Below are 19,159 nucleotides of genomic sequence, written 5' to 3'. Positions count from 1 at the left end.
AGATGGTCCAGAGGACCCTCTCGCCTGAGAACACTAAGAAGTACAGGCAGTGGTTGACCATCAATGGACAGAGGGTGGAGGCTCTGAGAGACACAGGAGCCAGTGTGACTCCTGTCAGGTGCCACCTGTTGTTTGAATAGCAAGTAGTTCCCAATGTGTTTCACCAAGTAGTTGCTGTAGATAACTCAGAGCACCTGTGTAAGGTGGCGCAAGTTCCCCTTGAGTGGGTGGGGTCTCAGGTTTGTTGAGGGTAGCTATGAGTCCATCCATGCCTGTTGATTGTCTACTAGGCAATGACCTGGAGGACTCTTCTTGGAGTGAGGTGGAACATGGGTTACACTTGGATTTGTTGGGTCTGCTTGGGTGGGCATGTGTGATCACCCGTTCTATGGCAGCCCATCAGGGTGATCAAGGGGTCCTGGAGCCTGAAAGAGTGGCCCAGGTTCCTGCCAGGAAAAGTAAGGGGAAGGGGCGCGGGAAACCGGGCCCAGAAGTTACCATGGGTCCGGAAGGAGGCTGAACCTGAGGGGGATGTTCCGGAGCCTACAGGGAAACAAATGGCTGAAATGGGAGAGGTGCCCGAGCTGACACATTGGCAGCAAGAAGGGGCTCCCACCAGGGAAGAGTTCTGTGAGGCACAGAACTCCTGCCCTTCTCTTAAGGGTCTGCGGTTCAGGCTGCAGACTAGGCATCTGGCAAGGAGTCTGGATCACACTAGATTTGCTTGGAGGATGGCCTCCTCTATAGCGAATCTAAAGTTGCTGAGCCTGGGGCTGCCTGTGTGCTGGTGGTACTCAAATGCTTCAGAATCTTCCTACTGGGGTTGGCTCATGATGTGCCTTTGTCGGTACATTTGGGGCAGGAGAAATCCTTTGAAAGGTTTGTCATCCACTTTTACTGGTCCCAAATGCGCAGGCACTCTGACGTAAATTGTAGGTCTTGCCAGACTTGTCAGGCAAGTGGCAAGAGGGGTGCAAGGCTCCCCTCCAACCATTCCCTGTTGTCAGCACCCCTTTTGAGCGGGTGGAAATTTACATTTTGAGGCATCTGGACCCCAAGACAGCCATGGGCAACAGGTTTATCCTGGTCATTGTGGATCATGCCACCCAGTACCCGGAGGCCTTTCCTCTGAGATCAGTGATGGCCCATGTGGTGGGCCAGGCACTGATGAGGATTTTTACCCACATGGGGTTCCCCAAAGAGGTGGTGTCCGACCGGGGTACCAACTTCATATCTACATATATGAAGTCTCTATGGAAGGAGTGTGGGGGGTAGTTTCCTTGGGGGTAGTAAGGAGTGGTGAACTTATAGGTCACCACTCTTTACTGCCCCCAAAGAAATGGGTTGGTTGAGAGAGTCAACAGTACCCTGAAAGGCATGATAATGGACCTGTCGGAGCCCATGAGGTGTAAGTGGGACTTTCTCTTGCCATGCTTTCTCTTTGCTTACAGAGAGGTACCACAGAAGGGGCTTGGTTTTAGCCCCTTTGAGCTGCTGTATGGGCACTCTGTGAGGGGACCTCTGAGTCTGGTGAAGGAGGGCTTGGAGAAAGCTTTCAGTAAGCCCCTCCAGGACATGTTTAGCTATGTGCTGGCCTTTAATAACCACGCTTCAGGAAACTCGCTCAGGCGAACCTAGAAGTCAGCCACGAGGACATGAAAAGGTGGTACGAGCAGAATTCCGTTCTGGTTGCATTTCATCATGGCCAGAAAGTGTGGCTCATGGCCACAGTGGAGCCTCGTGCTCTCTAGGACAAGTGAAGTGGGCCTTTTGAGGTGGTGAAGCGCAACAGTGATGCCAACTATCTGGTGAACCTGCAGACTCCCAGGAACCCTTTGAGGGTCCTATATGTGAACGGCCTCCAACCTCACCTTGAGCGGTCTGAACTGACTATGCTCTTGGCAACAGATGATGTGGTTGAGGAGGAGCGTGAGCCTCTTCCTGATCTCTTGTGTGTCCAGGAGAAAAATGGGTCTGTGGAGGGCGTGAATCTCTCCCGAACAATGACCCCAGAGCATCAGAGGAACTGTTGCCAGATGTTGGGACAGTTTGCCCCCTTGTTCTCCTTCACCCCTGGGGTCACTCATCTGTGTACCCACTGTGGACAGTCCACCTGTAAAACAGAAGATTTACAGGGTTACTGACAAGGTCAGAGCCTGCATCAAGGATGAGATGTCCAAGATGCAAGCGTTAGGGTAATTGAGTTTTCCAGCAGTCCTTGGGCCAGCTCAGTGGTTTTGCTCCCAAAAGCTGCTGGCCCCGGTGCCACCCCAGAACTGGGGTTCTGTGTGGACTACCATGGACTCAACGCCATCACTAATACTGACGCGTACCCCATCTCCAGAGCTGATGAGCTCATAGATCGGCTAGGAGCTGCCATGTTCCTCTGCACATTTGACTTAATGTCAAACAGCAGATTGCCTTGATGGATGAGCCAAAAAAGAGATCAGCGTTTTCCACCCCAGGGGGCACTACTAGTTCAGGGTTATTCCCTTTGGGATTAAAAATTCCCCTGCCAACCTTTAGAGGTTGGTCAACCAGGTTTTGGCTGGGCTGAAGGATTTCAGCGCCGCCTACCTAGATGGCATTGCAGTGTTCAGCTTCAGCTGGGGGGAACACCTGCAAGCACCTCTGTGAAATGTTGAAGGCCCTGCAGAAGGCAGGCCTCACTATTAAGGCCAGTAATTGCAAATAGGGCAGGGATCTGTGGTTTATCTGGGACAGTAGGTGACAAGTGACCAGGTGGCACCCCTGCAACCAAAAATGTACACTAATCTGGCTTGGAAGCCCCCCACAACCCAGACGGAGGTGAGAGTCTTCCTAGGTCTCAGCGGCTACTACAGGAGGTTTGTCAAGGGGTATGGCACCATTGTTGCCCCCTTGACAGAGTTGACCTCCAGAAAGTAGCCCAAGAAAGTGATCTGGACTGAGGCTTGTTGTTTTTGCTGGCTTTTAGTACTCTGGGCACTTTGCCACTGCTGACAAGTGCTAAAGTGCAAGTGCTCTCTAAATTGGGTTGGTGATTGGTTTTCACCTTGATTGGCATGTTTGATGTACTGGAAAATCCCTAGTAAGGTGCACTAGCGGTGCCTAGGGGCTATAAATCAAATGTTATTAGTGGGCCTGCAGCACTCATTGTGCGTCCCACATGAGTAGCCCTGTAAACATGTCTCAGACCTGTCATTGCAGTGTCTGTGTGTGTAGTTTTAAACTGCCAGTTCGAAGTGGCTAGAGCACCCACTTGTCAGGCCCAAAACCTCCCTTTTACTACGTGTACGTCACCCCTAAGGTAGGCCCAAAGCAGCCCCATGGGCAGGGTGCAGTGTATTTAAAAGGTAGGGCATGTACTGCTGTGTTTTACATGTCCTGATAGTGAAATACTGCCAAATTCGGTTTTCACTATTGCAAGGTCTATCTCTCTAGTAGGTTAACATGGGGATTGCCTTGAAATATCTTTTGAGTGCAGTTTCCCATTGGGAGCAGATAGAGATGTGTAGTTTGGGGTCTCTGAACTCTCAATTTAAAATACTTCTTTTAGTAAAGTTAGTTTTTAGATTGTAAGTTGGAAAATGGCACTTTTAGAAAGTGGGCATTTTCTTGCTTAACCATTCTGTGCCTGTGCTTGGCTGCTGATTCTACGTCTGGGTCAAACTGACAGTTGGGCTGTTTGTGAATTCACTCTAGAAAGTGACACAAAGGGAGCTGAGGAGTGTCCCGCATATCCTGATGGATGTTCCTGGGCTAGAGTGGGAGGGGGGAGCCTACACCTGCACTTAAAAGTGCTGTGCCTGACCTCACACAATACAGTCTCCAACTCCCTAGAGTGTGGCTGAGGCAGGGCAAGGAAGAGGCAGGGTCTTGTGCACTACAAAGGCTTTCCTTCGAAGTTTGACTACTTCAAAGGCAGAAATGAGTATAAGTACTGGAATGCTGACCCCACAATTTTAGAACACTTCCAATGCAGCACATTCTGCCAGGAACAAGAGCTGGTTGCTTGAGGAGGACCTGCCACTCTGCCTGTTGCTTTGCTGTTATGGCCGGCTGCTGCTGCTTCTGCCCTGGTTGTGAAAGGACTGGACTTTTCCTTTTACATCCTGCTTTCCAAGGTTTTCCAGGGGCTTGAACTGAGCTTGCACCCTGTTGTGAAGTCTCAGGGCCATCAAAGACTTCATCTGCTGAGAGCCTTGACTTGCTATGTGGTGCTAAATCATGACCCTTAGAAGTGGAAGCTGTTAACCTGTGGGGGAAAATCCGCACACCGTTGTGTTTGTGTCAGACAAATCAGCACAGCACCTTTCCTGCGGCTGAAAATTTGACGCAGAGCCTGTTCTCAGCGCAGACACCTCGCACAATGCATTGGAGTTTTTCACACATTGACCCTGGGCGTCCAATCTTCAACATTGTCGCAAAGACCGGAGGCTGCGTGTCCCGAAATCGACGCATCGTTCTCCTGCTGGGGAAATAATCGATGCATTGCCTACGCGTCGGGGAAAGAATCAACACACTGCCTCACTTGCGTGTAAAGAATCGACGCATCATGTGCTTTTGTGACGCATCTCCTCTCTTACTGCTTTATTTTTTATGTATACCAGGTACTTTGTGCTAAAACAACACATCCATTGATACCCATGAATTAAGACTCTTTTTACTTTAAACATTGATTTCTTCTCTTGTGTATGTTGGATTTTTATCGTCTTGGTCTTGTTTGATTTAGATAAATATTGGCTATTTTTCTAAACTGGTGTGGAGTCCTTTTGTGGTGCTTTCACTATGTTACTGTATGTGTCTCTACAAATACTTTACACAGTGCCTCTGAGATAAGCCTGACTGCTAGTGCCAAGCTACCAAGGGGGTGAGCAGGGGTTGTCTTAGGTGTGCGACTCCCCTACCCTGACTAGAATGAGGGTCCCTGTTTGGGCAGGTTGTAAACTCACTGCCAACTAGAGACCTCATTTCTAACACTTGTGTTACAGTTCACGTATTTCCCATTTGTGGGGTAAATTTAGGTCAATCTCTTTTGTCACTTCAGTTAAGTGACAAGTATTGCAATCTCTACAAGGATACTGACCCCCTAACCTTTGGAAGTCCCCATAGTGGTGTGAATGATTCTAAGGTTGTAGATTTCCACAGTTATGTATGTACCAATTAGTCTCTTAGATTCGTAGATCTTTTAAATGCAAATAATGCTTCTGGTAAGCCCATTTGGGCTGTATTTAGGATGTTCCATTTCTTATTATTGATCTTCTTTATCTCATTGTATTATGGGGTCAAGGTGGTCACACGTTATCCAATTTGCTAGTGGTTTTGGAAACCTTCCCAACAGTGATTCTGTGTTGGTTTGTACCCTCTTCCTAGTACTGCGAATGATCTTCTTTGGATATCTCTTCTCGCACAGTTTGGCTGATAATTCAGCAGCTTGTTTGTCATAGTCATCCAGGTTGTTACAGTTTCTACGAAGACGCTGACATTCACTGTATGGTAAATTCTGTCTTGGAGCTTTAGGATGATGACTGTCTAATCTGAGAAGGATGTTCAGTCCGTTTTTGTGAGATATGTTTTTCTGCTTGGTTTACTATTTTCAGCTTTGATTGTGAGATCCAAAAATGCAATTTGATTTCTGGAATGTGTGAGGTTCCAGAGTGCTGATCCAGGCAAAAAATAGTTCAACTTTAAAAATGCGTCCATGGCAGATTATCAGGATGTCATCTCTGAGCTGCCGCCATAGAATATATCTCCTGTTTGAAAGGGTTATTGTTGTTAAAAATCAATGTTTCTTCAAAGTGGTAGATACAGTGATATGCTAAACTTGGAGCGAATGTGCTTCCCATTGAAGTGTCCTCGATTTGGAAATATAGATTGTTTTCAAACTGAAAGTAATTTTCTTTCAGCACTATTAGATGTTGGGTCTGTAGTTGGCAGAGGTATGCACCCTGTCCAAGTAGGGACCACAATCCTAATTGGGGTAAGTCGGATACAAATCCTAAATATTTAAGAGGCAATGTGTAAAGTATTTGTTCAACACTTAAATTACAGTAACACAGTGAAGAACACCACAAAAAGTTTAGAAAGATAGAGATCATTTATCTGAGTAAAACGAGACCAAAACGACAAAAATTAAATATGTAGATCCTGAGATATGTATATTTATAGAATAAACTGCAAAGTAGTGTTTTAGAGTCAATAGCGCTACAAGGTTACTTAGGGTTGCGCTGGACTTGGGTAAATCCAAAGTTCAGGCTGACGGTATTGGGGTGCAGGCCAGCTACAGAACTCACGCAGAGCCCACTGAAAAATTACTTTTTCTGGAGCAAGCCTCGATGTTGAGAAGTTATGCGAATGCAATGCATCAGTTCCAATCCATGCAGCTGGGTAGATGCATCGGTGTCGAGCCTCACTTTCGGGTCTGCCTTTGGCGTAGAACTCCATTGAGATGTATGATATGCTTCATTGTCGATCCGCTCAGGGATGTCCTCCGATCGGTGCTACGTTGTCATTGGACCTCGCAGTCTGGTCCTGTGTCGAATCAAATCAGCATTACATTGGCGTCGGAGGACTCTGCGTCAGTTTCGAGCAACGCAGCAGCTCAGTGCATTGATTTTTGCAGAGAAACAACTTCAAAATCCACTTCTAAAGCCCAGGACTATATTGGCACATTAGACAAGGATAGGACTCACAGATGGCACAGTCCAGCAACACAGCAGATTTAAGGGGAAGTCTTTGATGGCCTGAGACTTCAGTACAGGAGGCAAGCCCTCGTAGTCACTTGGTTCTGTGGAGGATTTAGAGAGCAAAGTTGAGTCCTTCTCAATCTCAGTCAAGAGGCGGCAGGCCAACACAGCAATGCTGTTGAGCAGAGTGGCCGTCCCTTTTGGCAGCACAGCAGTCCTTCTTCCTGGCAGATTGTCCTTATGATCCTGAAGTGTACTAACTTGATGGGATTTGGGGTCCAGTACTTATACGCAGTTGAGCCTTTGAAGTTGGGAGACTTCAAAGAGAGGTCTTCGAAGTGCACAAGGCCCCTGCCCTTCCTCCCCTGGCTCCAGTCACTCTACAGTGAGTTATGCAGCCCTTTGTGTGGGAAAAGGCACAGCGCTATTCAGTTTTGTCAGTTCCTCCCTCCCATCTAGCTCAGGAAGACCCATAACCCTGGTGATGTTCCATTCGGATGCAAATGTCACACAAAGCTCCTTTTGTGTGTGACTACCTAGAGGGAGTGCACAAAGCTCCGCTGTCATCCACTCCAGAAGTGTATTCAGAGAGAAGCAGAGGCACAGAATGGTTAAAGTTGGAAAATGTCAACTTTCTAAGGGTGGCATTTTCAGACTTACAATTTAAAATCCAACTTCACTATAAGCTGTGTTTTTAAATTGTGACTCCAGTGACACCAAACTCCAAATTTCGATCTTTGACCATTTGGAAGTTACACTTAAATGTTGTTTCATGGTAACCTCAATGTTAACCTATGGGAGAGAGACCTTGCAGTAGTTAAGTTAATTTAATTGTTTTTCACTACCAGGACATGTCCAACTTTTGAAATATTACAAAAGAGGCCCAGCTAAAAGAACTACCACAGGGTAGATAGGAAGAAGGATTTTCCTGTTAGAAAAACCCTCACCCACCAGGGTTACCCCTTGGTGCATGCTTCATCATTGGGTTTCTTCCCGAACCTCTACGGAGTGGTGCGTGCTATGACCTACAGGATATGTGGGAACACTGATGTAGTCTTGTCAATGTGAATCATAGGAGGGATAGAAGTGGTAGGGTCTTGGGTGAGTTAAAAAATACCTATCTCCTAGTAATTCCAATGATTTAATAGATCTCTTGGAAGCAGTATGATTAAAAAGGGGCTGTGGAAGTGGGGGATGTAATGTACCTGACTTCCTAGTCTACATGTTTCAGAGCCTTACCCCTAGGCTCCTCTGCAGGACCAAGGTTGACTCCCGGGTGCCACTCCTTGTTTGACTACCTCTAATGAAAGCATAAATAATACATACTCTGTGATATGGTGCGATATAGGCTTATAGGCACACTTTCCTCAAAGTGACACTCCCACTCTGTACCTAATGCTCACCTCCTGGGGTCTGAATCCTGATTCAATGACACTACATTAGCACTGGTTGTCAGTGGTAAAGTGCACAGAATCCCAAAGCCAACAAAAATGAAGTCAGAAAAGCGGGAGGTCAGAAGACAAAAAGTTGGAGTGAGCCATGTCCAGGATGCGAGGTCTAACAAACACCAATTTTGCACATTCCATAGTAATATTCACAGCTGTAATAGATGGAGGCCCTCAACCCTTCATTAGCCACAGCTAAAGTTGCATCCTGCGGTACGCTTGTGTAGATAGCTTCTACATCTAAAGTGATCAGCAAATTCTCTTCCCCCTCTAAGTCAATGTTTTTGAGACGGTTAAACACATCTTAAGTGGCCTTCAGGAAGGAAAGTATGTTTGACTCCAGAGGGTGAAGGAATGAATAAAAAAAAATAGATAAGCATTCTAGAATGAAGTAAATGCCGGAGATTAAGGGGTGCCCTGGAGTTGGTATTATCCTTTAATGGATTTTTGGTAAGATGTAGAAATATAGATTTGTTTGGATTTTGTTTCTTCAGAAAGAGACCCTCTTTGTTGGTGATCCCGTCTATAGTCTCTGCCTCTTAATCTTTTTTATCAAGAATTGTAGTGAGATCACTGTTGATTCTCTTATAACGTCTCTGGTCTGAAAGAAGTTGTAAGCACTCATCTCTGTAGGCATCAAAGGACGTAATCACTACAGTGCCTCTTTTGTCCGCTGGTTAGTGGTGAGCCATCTAGCATTTGAAAGGGACTGTACTGCTTCCCGTTCCTCTTTTGAAATGTTCTGGAAAATGGGTTTAAGACTAAGGTTTAAAACCGCTTTCAGAACTGCATGTTCAAATGTATGAATCTTGCTGGGTAATGATGCTGAATGGGGGTTAAATGTAGAAGGATTCCTTAATCCTGTGTCCTGAATTTCTTCTTTAACTAGAAAGCAGAATTGTAATCACATTTTTTGCAAGAATGCTGACAGTTAACATTCTAATTGGAAATAGTCATCCTTTGATGTTTGGATAAAGCCAAAACCTCAGTCTAGTGTCCCAATTTCCGTCTTCTGTCAACTACCATCCACCCTCCTCCCACTGTCCTTTCTGTTTCACCAACCTGTGTGCCTTCCACCCACCGTCCCTTCTGTTTCGCCCATCACAGTCCCGCCTCCTCCTCCTGCAGGCTGCTGTGCAACATGGCTTACAGGAAAAACAAGCATTTTCAATGCAACGGGTCTTGCATTTGCTCCAGTTAGAGCTATTAGCGTTGTAAACGCCTAATCAGAATTTTCTTGCCACACAAATTAAAAGAACAAAAACGCAGCGCAATCGCACTATGTAAACCCCAATGAGATTGCGCTGCATGGAAAACAAACAGATAAATTAGTTTGGAAACCAAGCTGAAAACATCGACCCTCATATGTTTTTAGTAGTTTACCGGTGCTGTGTAGGTGGGCTAAACACCGGAAAAGGCATTACGTATGCATGCCTATCATAAATGCAAGCAAACGGATTTTAAAAGGCAAGTCCTCGAACCAATGAAAGTGACTGACGTGACATGGGCGTGGTTGGAAGCCCAAAGAGAGATTACTACAGGGGACACCCCTAAAAAAAATCACTATGACGCAGTCAACGGTAGCCGTTTTTCGTAGGACTTTTTTTTAAGATGTTTTACTTTAAGCCAACTGACAGGGACCCTACTTCATATCACGTGCAGGAATGTAGTAGCAGCCTTAGGGTTTAGGATGTTTCTCAGGGATTTTGAGTTAGTTTTTGCAGAAGTAAAGGGGATTGTTGTATTGACTGCAACAAAATAAGAAACAAACTCAAAATGTGGTATTTGAATTCTTGTGTCTTTGACTTTATTTAGACTGTATGTCTTCCATGCTTAGGGGTACTGACTTCTACAACTGTTAAACACCTGCCTCGTACCTGTGTGTGTGTTTATGGGGCTACAGTCCTAACAAGATATAATATTTCTTTCACAGTGTAATCTCTTTCTCTCTTTTTTTCAGGATGGATAAAGGATGTCAAGAAAAATTCCAAAAACACTCAAATAGGTGAGTCACTTTAAATTTGATTGGCTTCATTCTTGCTTTCATTTCTGAGTTTCCTATAAAGAGGTGTCCGAGATAAAATGGCATAATGTAAAGCTACCTTTAAATCCTTCTTTCTCATACACTGCTTAGTGAAGCTTACCTTTCGGTTGCCTCTTTGTAAAGTTATTAGCATGCTCTGTGCTTTTACGAGTTACGCGAAAATTATTTTTTACCTCTTTCATAAAAATAGACACATGCACTTTTGGGAAAAGACAGTCTGATTTCCTTTGTAGAAAGAAATCTTGTCTTGCCTACAACTCACTAGTTGTCATTCTCAGAATATGCATCTTCCATCCGGCGTTATGAGTCTGTTGCTCTAAGCCTTTTTGTGATGGCAAAGCCTGCAATTTGCAAAAACAAATGACGTACTGTAGGACTTACCACGACTGCCAGTCATAGGAGGTTGGGGCATGAAAAGTGCATTGCCCTCCTACCAAAACCTAATGGAATGTATCAATGGTTTGTAAACACAATTTCAGTCTCAAACCATTGATCTGATTGGACGGTTTTCACCTTTCGGATGTATGCGTTTGGCATTGAGGGAAAGACAGTAGTCAGGGGCCCTCTAATGTGAGTCTCTGAATTCCAACTGTAAGTTTTGAAAGCAGCCCCTAACCGTGTATGAGACGGCGGTTGCATTTAAAAACATGAAGACATTCAGTGAATGTGAATGCTTGTATAGAGGAGTGCTGTCATTGCAGGTCTCCGTCCACACAGGTCTCTATCCCTGCGTTTGCAACCATCTGCAGTGAGTCCTTAAAGGATACCTACCTCATAAAAACGAATAAGGCAGTAGTTCTTGTGCCTTCATGTGAACAGGCAGCTTGTGATGTGACTGGTTAGTACATCAGTTGTATAGCAAAAGGCAGTTAGGGCCACAAGCCAGTCAGTGTGCTAAAACATCTGTTTGGTTTGCGACCTATCACTTGTAAACCAGGCCCTAACTGCTCTGTTGTTGCTCTTCATAATGTGGAGTATGGTCACTTCCATGGTTTCTTGTCAGAGTGCATTGCCATCCCTTGAGTTGCAAGGTGCCCTGTACTTGGGTCGGTTAGAGCAAGCAGGCAATACAGGGTGGCCACCTTAAGTGCACCAAGCAGCTATTGCTTGTTTTTTCGGCATGTAGAAGATAAGTAATTTACCCGGTAATGGATGGCACAATTTTATAGGGACAAAACGTCTTCTCAAGTCTACTATACTTGTAATTCAGCCAGTCCTAAGGACTGCAAGGCATCCCATGGGTAAGTTGTATTGTTAATGTTTGTCTTCCAGAGTACCTGATGAGTTCTCATGGAAGCAGCACTTTTTTCCATGAGCTTTCAATTTAATATGCTAGGCCAAGCCATGAAACTGCAGGGTAGGTTGTGCTTATCATGAAGAATGCATGGCTCGTGTCAAGGGCTTCATGGCTTCATATGCTTGTAATCTAACTAATTCTAGGAGCTGCAAACCTTTCTATGCTTGTTGCATAGAATGAGAGACTCATTCTTTGGGTAACAGGGTGCCTGCACCTGACATACAGAATGCAAGAGCCATTCTAAAAGCTACAATATTGCCTAGGCATGCATAACATATTGAACGTCTCTTTACCTAGTTTTCTATGCTTGTCATGTATATTCGAGGGTATGTTTAAATACAGATAATCTCTCAAAGGTTTGTCATTCAGATCACAGGGGCTGAGAGGTGCAGTGGACATGACTAGTAATAATTGTTTATTTCTCATTATGCCAGTGCCTCGCATTCTGTTTGATGGGTGGTCCTACAAAGATTTTGAAAGTGTCTTTGGTAGTGAGGATGAAATTGAGGAGCTTGGCAGCACAATGGTGAAAGTAGCAAAGGTAAGACCATCTTTATTCACTTGATTCATGTAATGGATACATTGTGCTGCTTGTTTGTATACTGCTTCATTGCTTAAAGAAATGTGTGTTAGTTGGCCCATCCATACCTTTTGAGTCACTAGCTGACTTTGCCATCCTGTGCCTGTATCAGAACCTGTCCTGAATTCTGGTATTGGTTTAGTTGTGTGTAATTACACGTCTACGTATGCCAGTTCAGGTAAAGGATATGTTCAATTTTGCTTTCAATATAACAGCACTTTATCAGTCTGAGACCGGCATTTGGCCAATCATCTGGGAATGACCTCATTATCTGCAGTGTCTGTTGTTTTTCTGTGTAATCCTACATCTCTGTAGCTGGGCAGCTGCGGATTGTTTCACTTTACAGTATTACCTGTGGCATATGGAGTGATTACATCATGCATTTTACAGTTCTGGAAACAAAATGTACCTGATGGAGACTTATAGCAGCAGATTTCCTTACCTTATGATATTCCCCAGGTATCAGAATGGATCTCGACGTTTTTTGATGAGCTCTCCTCAGTCGTTTTATGTCTGAATTTTTGGACTGTTTGTCAACTTCTATCAATGTGGTTTTTGTATCTGTTTTTTGGAGTTTGTCTCCGAAGAAACCAACCGGTTTCAAGTCCTGTGTTGCATGTCACAGGCAAATATCTGTGACAGACCCCCATTTAATGTGTCTGTGGTGCTTGGATGGGACTATGACTCCCAAGTCCTGCCCGGATTGCAGGACTATGAATTCAAAAGCCATCCATGAGCAGGCCATGAATCATCTTGCGGCTCACCACACAACTTTGCACTGCTCCAGATCATGTTCACGAGGGACGTCCTGGGACCGCTCTTGGATTCGCTTGCGCCAGTCATTGTCGCAAACCTGGACAACATCAGGTAAGTTCCACAAGTCCAAAAAGTCAAAGAGTTCTTTGACTTTTTCATGCCAGTCCCATTCATCAAATGAGGAGCAGGGACTATGCCACAAGTCCAGGCCCCACTCCCAGGAGACCGCACCTGGCCCTGTGGAGCCTAGCCCATATTGTGGGTGTGCTCTGTGATTCCCAGAGTTTCTGGAGGCAGAGTGACCCCCACCCAACTTAGACAGTTTTATGGGGCCATGAACCTCATTTTTGGTTGGCCAGAACCCTCTGGAGCACTGTCAGGCCCCATGAGTTCGGGAGCGACTTCGACTAGAATGCCGCCCTCTAGTCCGCCTTTGGTGCCACTGTGCCCTTAGGATCTCGATCGGCCCTGGCAGCGACTTTGTGACTTCCTCTAGGGACCGTTCCAGTTGCCCTGTTACTGTCACTGCCAATGGGTGTTGTCGGCACCAAACCAATCGTGATCCCTCACTCTAATACAGAGCCGGACTGGCATTGGTGTACGTCAGTTCCAGTGCTGACCAGGCCCACATTGCCTGAATTAGAGATGGAGCCCTATTTTCTTGAAAGACGCTCTGAGGAACATGAATAGATGGGATCTGAAGATCCCTATGGCTGTTCTGACACCCTAGCAGAGTCCATGGCTGATGACAGCTGGTGTGAGGACCTGGCTGATGACACGGGCCTCCTCTCTCCTCCGACAGTGGCTTTAGTGGCAAGGCTTCCTTTACAATGGTGTTCTGGAAGGCAGCTGAGGTCCAGGACCTTCTGCTGCCCACAGTTGAGGGCAAAACCAATGTCTAGACAGAGGTGCTTCAACCCGGGGTGTCCCTCTCAGAACCCCTACTTCCCTTCAATGAAGCCCTCACTGATGTTCTACTCAGGGGCAGGGCAAAATCCTACAGTTACCCCTGTGCACAGGACTTTCTTCCATCACCCTGCTCCTGGGGATCCAGCTTTCCTTACCCAGCAGCCTACCCCTGAGAGCCTTGTAGTACAGGCCTCCACCTCCAAAATCAATCCCGGTGCGTTTCCTACCACACCACTGGATAGAGAATCCAAAAGCCTAGATATCTTTGGCAAGAGTATTTTCTCTTCTCCTAGCCTTACATTGTGATCTGTGAACACTGTGTGCTTATTGGGCCGCTACTCTCATACTGTATGAGATACAGATGTGCAAGTGCTGCCTATGGTTTCGGGAAAAGGCCTGAGACATACTTTCCTAGGCTATTGCTGATGGAAGTAATGCAGCAAAGTGTATATTCAAATGCGGATTGCATATGCACTCACTGGTCCGGGCCATTTCTTCCATGACAGTGCTTTCACATCAGGTCTGACTAAGGACAACTGGCTTTTCCTTAGTCAGTCATTTCCTTATGCACATGCCCTTTGATGGCACTCCTCTCTTTGGCGACAAGTTGGATATGGCACTTCAGCATATACACTAGGATAGTAGGGCCACTGTTAGATCATTGGGGCTCACCATAACGCACAGCAGTAGGGGATACCAGCAACTCCCTTTCCCCCCTAATAACCATGGCCAGCAGACGCCTCAGTCCCTTGGTGGATGCGCTCCTACAAGCCTTGTGGAAACCAAGACCAGAGGGTTACCCAACCACCCCTCCAAAAGCCTCTTTAATATGCCCTCACACCATCATCGGCACCTGGCTGGGGGCAGAATTTGGCACCACCTGCCCCAGTGGCAGTGGATTACTTTGGACCAATGGGTGCTTAAGATTGTTAAGCAGTGCTATGCCCTACCATTTTAGCAGACCTCTGAAAAAGTCCCACGATGGACTGAGAGTGCACCACCTTTCGCTGTTGCAACTGGAAGTGCTGGCTCTTCAAACCACAGGAGCCATTAAGAGGGTGCTGGCATCAGAAGTAGGTCGTTTTTGCTGTTCCCATTACTTTCTGGTGCCTAAAAAGAGTGAAGGCCTCTGTCCAATCCTAGACCTATGTCCTCATAACTACTTCCTAAAAATGGAGAAGTTCAAGATCCTGTCTTAGGCTCCGGTTCTGTCTGCCATTGACCAAGGAGACTGGATGGTAACATTGGACTTGAAGGACACCTACTTCCATATCCCTGTCCAGTCTGCCAACATGCATTACCTACGGTTCATGATAGGCCAGGAGTATTATCAGTTTACTGTGTTCCCCTTTGGCCTTACCAGCGCCAAGTGAGTGTTCACTAAACTGATGGCAGTGGTTACAGCACATCTGAGGAAGTCAGGGATTCCAGTCTTCCCTGACCTCAATCACTGATTGTTAATGACCGGGCACACCCCTGGCAGTCGCTTCCCGCCTGCAGACTATGACGGACTGCCTGCATTTACTGGGGTTCACTATCAATGTGCTGAAGTCACACCTGACTCTCTCTCACTCTCTCTCTTTCATCTGAGTTGTTCTGGATACAGTGCAGTTTTGAGTCTATCCTCCGGAACAGCGAGTATAAGATATTCGGGCTATGATTCTGATGTTTTAGCTTCCATCCTGGATTTCGGTAAGTCTGGCTCTGAGGCTGTTGGGTCACATTGCCTCCTGCATCCTGCTTGTAAAACATGCCGATTGGCATATGCGGGCTCTGCAGTGGAATCTTAAGTCCCATTGGGTACAGCATCAGGGGAATCTCTCTGATCTGGTCCAAATTTTGAACAGCACTGCAAAAGATCTGCAGTGGTGGCACACGGACAGCGATTGGTCCAGCAGCTGAATCCTTTTTCTTCCCCACGCAGAGCTGACAGTAGTGAGAGATGTGTCACTTCTGGGTTTGTCTAACTGGGAGAGGTTGAGATCAGATGACACTGGTCTCTGGCAGAGTCTCAGTTCCACATCAACCTGTTTAAAATGAGAGAGATTTGCCGGGCATTGAAAATCTTTCTACCATCCATCAAGGCAAGGCTGGTTCAGGTGTTTGTCAACAAAGCTACCCCCATGTGATATTGCAACAAACTGGGTTGGGTCGGGTCGTGGACCTGTGTGAAGAAGCACCGTGTCTCTGGGCATGGCTGGAACATTAGGGCATTTTCCTGGTGGCTCAACATCTGGCGGGTTCTCTGAATGCCAAAGCAGACATACTAAGCCATTGATGCCTCATGTATCATGAATGGCATCTCCATCCAGAAGTGGTGCAAGATTTCTTCAGAGTTTGAGGAGAACCTTGGTTAGATCTATTTAACACTGCTGAGCGCACAATGTGAGCACTTCTGCGCGATGGAGTTTCCTAGGCAGCTCTCACTCAGAGACACATTTAATCTCGAGTGGAACTCGGGACTCTTACACTCCTTTCCACCGATACCACTTCTGCCCAGCGCTCTCCAGAAGACCAGGAACAGCGGAGTCCAAGTCATTTTGGTGGCTACGGATTGGGCAAGGAGAGTCTCATATCCCTAACTCCTAAGCATGAGCATCATTCCTCCCATCAGGCTGCCCTGTGGGACGATCTGCTGTTGCAGCAAGAAGGCAGGGTCCCGCACACTCTTCATTTACATAGATAGAGATTAAACATCGATAGATGAGAGTATTTGACCTCCCTTCTGAAGTGTGTGATATCATTCTGGCAGCCAGTCGTCTCTCCATGAGAATGGTATATGCCTGTCGATGGGACAAATTTGTGGCATGGTGTGCTGCTAAATCCGTTGATCCTGTCTGCACCCTTAGCTGAAGTCCTTTTGTTTGCCTTAACCCTTGCCAGGTAACCATCTTGGTGTTCTTGCGGTTGCCAGATCAACCCTCCATGTTCGTCACCCTTGTGACTCGTATTTTGAAAGGTATGCAGCCTGTTTCCTCTTACACCTTTCATTATACCCCAATGGGATCTTAATTTAGTTCATTATTTGTGCCCATGACAGCTGCCCTCTGAGACTGATCACCATCACAACATTTTTCCTTGAGGCTATAAGATCTGCCAAGATGGTTAGCAAATTGTTGGCACTTTCTGTTAATCCTCCGCACCTCCTTTTTTCCTGTATAAACTGGTCCTTAGGATCTGCCTCTCGTACTTACCCAAAGTGCTCACGCCCTTTCATCTCAGCCAAAAGATCACACTGCCTACTTTCCTCGCCCCCCTCCCTCATCCTGCCAAGAGAAATGCCACCGCCTGGATCCAAAAAGAGCATTGTCAATCTACAATGATTGTACCAAAGATTTCTGGGTGGGCAATCAACTCTTTATTGGATTAGTGGGTATGAATAAATGAGAGAGTCCACAGGAAAACCTTCTCCAGGTGTATGGTGCTCTAGAGAAAAATCTTCTACACAGTGGCCAAGAAACAACCCCTTGAGGGCTTCAGAGCGCATTCCACCAGAGCTAAAGTGCAGATCAGTGCCCTTGCTTGAGCAGTTCCAGTCCTCGGTGTGTTCGTGGGCATTGCTGCACACATTTGCCAAGAATTACTACGTGCACAGTCAGGTGTGACGTGATGGGCATTTGGTCCGTTCTGTCCTTCGGGACTTGTGTAATGATACTGCAATCAGCGCTACTGAGGATTATAATGAATGCTTTATTTTATAAGAGAACTTCAGCGTACAAAGGAGACGTGCAGGCACAGCCATCAGTCTCACCAACCGTTTCTTCTCTGTTGACGTTCTCGAATGCCTCTATGTCACCAACAAGAGCATGAGACATCACGAGAATGAGGCATTCGAAAACGGTGACAACTACATTCTCTACATTCACTACATATCTTCCCTCTTTACAATGGAAGACAATGGGAACAAAACAAAAAAACATAACAGATAATATTTACATGTACATTATTTCTATAAGTAATAAACCATTAAACATATTTAGTGTAAACTATTTCTAAGAATAATAGTCATCAAATCTTTTTGGTTTCAAAATTCTCCTGCCAGATTTACTCGACCTTTCACTCCTACCAGGAACCCCCTCAGAGCCACTGGAACTGTTAGATGACAATGTTGCTGGAATGTTGTCAGCATTGCTAGGACTCCTAGAATCAACTCTATGTTGACATTGATATTGGTGTTCTCTCCTCTCATCTTTTTCTTCCAACCATACTTTACATTTATAACCTTTCTGAATGCTATTCTCTTTTTCCATGTCTACTCTGGTACCCTTACACATTGACAATGCAGACACATGCTATACCTTGCCATCACTTAGCCTCACTGAATTATTGTACACTGCTACCACCCTCAAGGGAGAAGGAAATTTACTTTGACATGTTCCTGTGTATTTATTGCTTTTAACTCTCACAACGTTGCCAACACATAACTTAAACTCCTTACTCTTATGGACGTCATCACAGTACTTTTTATATTTACCCTGAGCCTTTTCAATATTCATCCTCACTTCCTCAGGACACCATTCTACTCTCTTGGCAGCCTTGAGCCAACCTACATTGTCCTTTGACATGGGAGTTCTTCTTCTCATGAGCTCAAATGGACTTGCATTTGTACTAACACATGTAGTAATCCTAAATGCCCACAAGGTTTTCCATAATTCTGTTTCCCAAACTAACTGATTACAGTTAGATAATTGAATAATTTATTTGAGTACACAGTTAAATCTTTCTACAGCACCATTACCAGCAGGTTGATAAATCAAGGTAGTATGATGCTTAATTCCATTCCTTCTTACATAATCTTGGAAAGCTGATAACATAAATTGTGACCCATTGTCAAATACAATACATTTTGGTAAACCTTCTCTCACAAAAGGTTTATCCATAAATTTAATGATGCTACTTGTGTCGGCTTTTCTTACGATTTCCACCTCCGGCCATTTGGAAAAATGATCCACAAGCACACGTAGGAAGGTCTGTCTGTCACCTTCACCAATGGGTCACATGACATCGTTACCTAAACTTTCCCAAGCCATGTTGGGGCAAGGAATATAATCTAAAGTCTGTCTCAAAGTTACCTGTGTCTGATCCGCATTCTCACATACAGGGCAGTCTCTCACTATCTTTTCTACATCCTTGTCTAACCCAGGCCACCAGTACCAACACTTCACTCTATTAGTTTTCTTACCAATGCCTACATGGCCTTCGTGACAGATTTTAAGAATTTTCCTCCTTAACGTAGTAGGAGGTATCACCTTTCCATTTCTAAGGAATAGACCTTCTTCTATGGATAATTCATTCCTTACTTCCCAAAAAGGCAACAAGGCTTTGTTAACCATTTTTTTAATGGCCATCCCATTGTAATTATGACACTCAAATCCTTCATTGTCTCATCCAAATCCTGTTCTGTTTTCCACTCATCCCGTGTAATGCCCCGACACATACCTTCTTCCACAATAGCCACCC

The 19,159-nt window shown here is 45.5% G+C and overlaps 1 protein-coding gene across 3 annotated transcripts in view; it reads left to right on the top strand.

The window, feature by feature from the left end:
* CHID1 (chitinase domain containing 1) overlaps window positions 1-19,159 on the top strand; it is a 1,285,476-nt gene that overhangs the window by 151,172 nt on the left and 1,115,145 nt on the right. For all 3 annotated transcript variants that reach the window (XM_069223131.1, XM_069223132.1, XM_069223133.1), the window contains 2 exons: window positions 10,074-10,118; window positions 11,889-11,995. In XM_069223131.1, the coding sequence (XP_069079232.1) occupies window positions 10,074-10,118; window positions 11,889-11,995 (152 nt within the window). The remainder of the gene's footprint in view (window positions 1-10,073; window positions 10,119-11,888; window positions 11,996-19,159) is intronic.

This window comes from Pleurodeles waltl, chromosome 3_1, assembly GCF_031143425.1.
Source record: "Pleurodeles waltl isolate 20211129_DDA chromosome 3_1, aPleWal1.hap1.20221129, whole genome shotgun sequence".
NCBI lineage: Eukaryota > Metazoa > Chordata > Amphibia > Caudata > Salamandridae > Pleurodeles > Pleurodeles waltl.
Note: the sequence above shows the minus strand (reverse complement) of the source record. Positions and strands in the feature narration are given on the sequence as shown.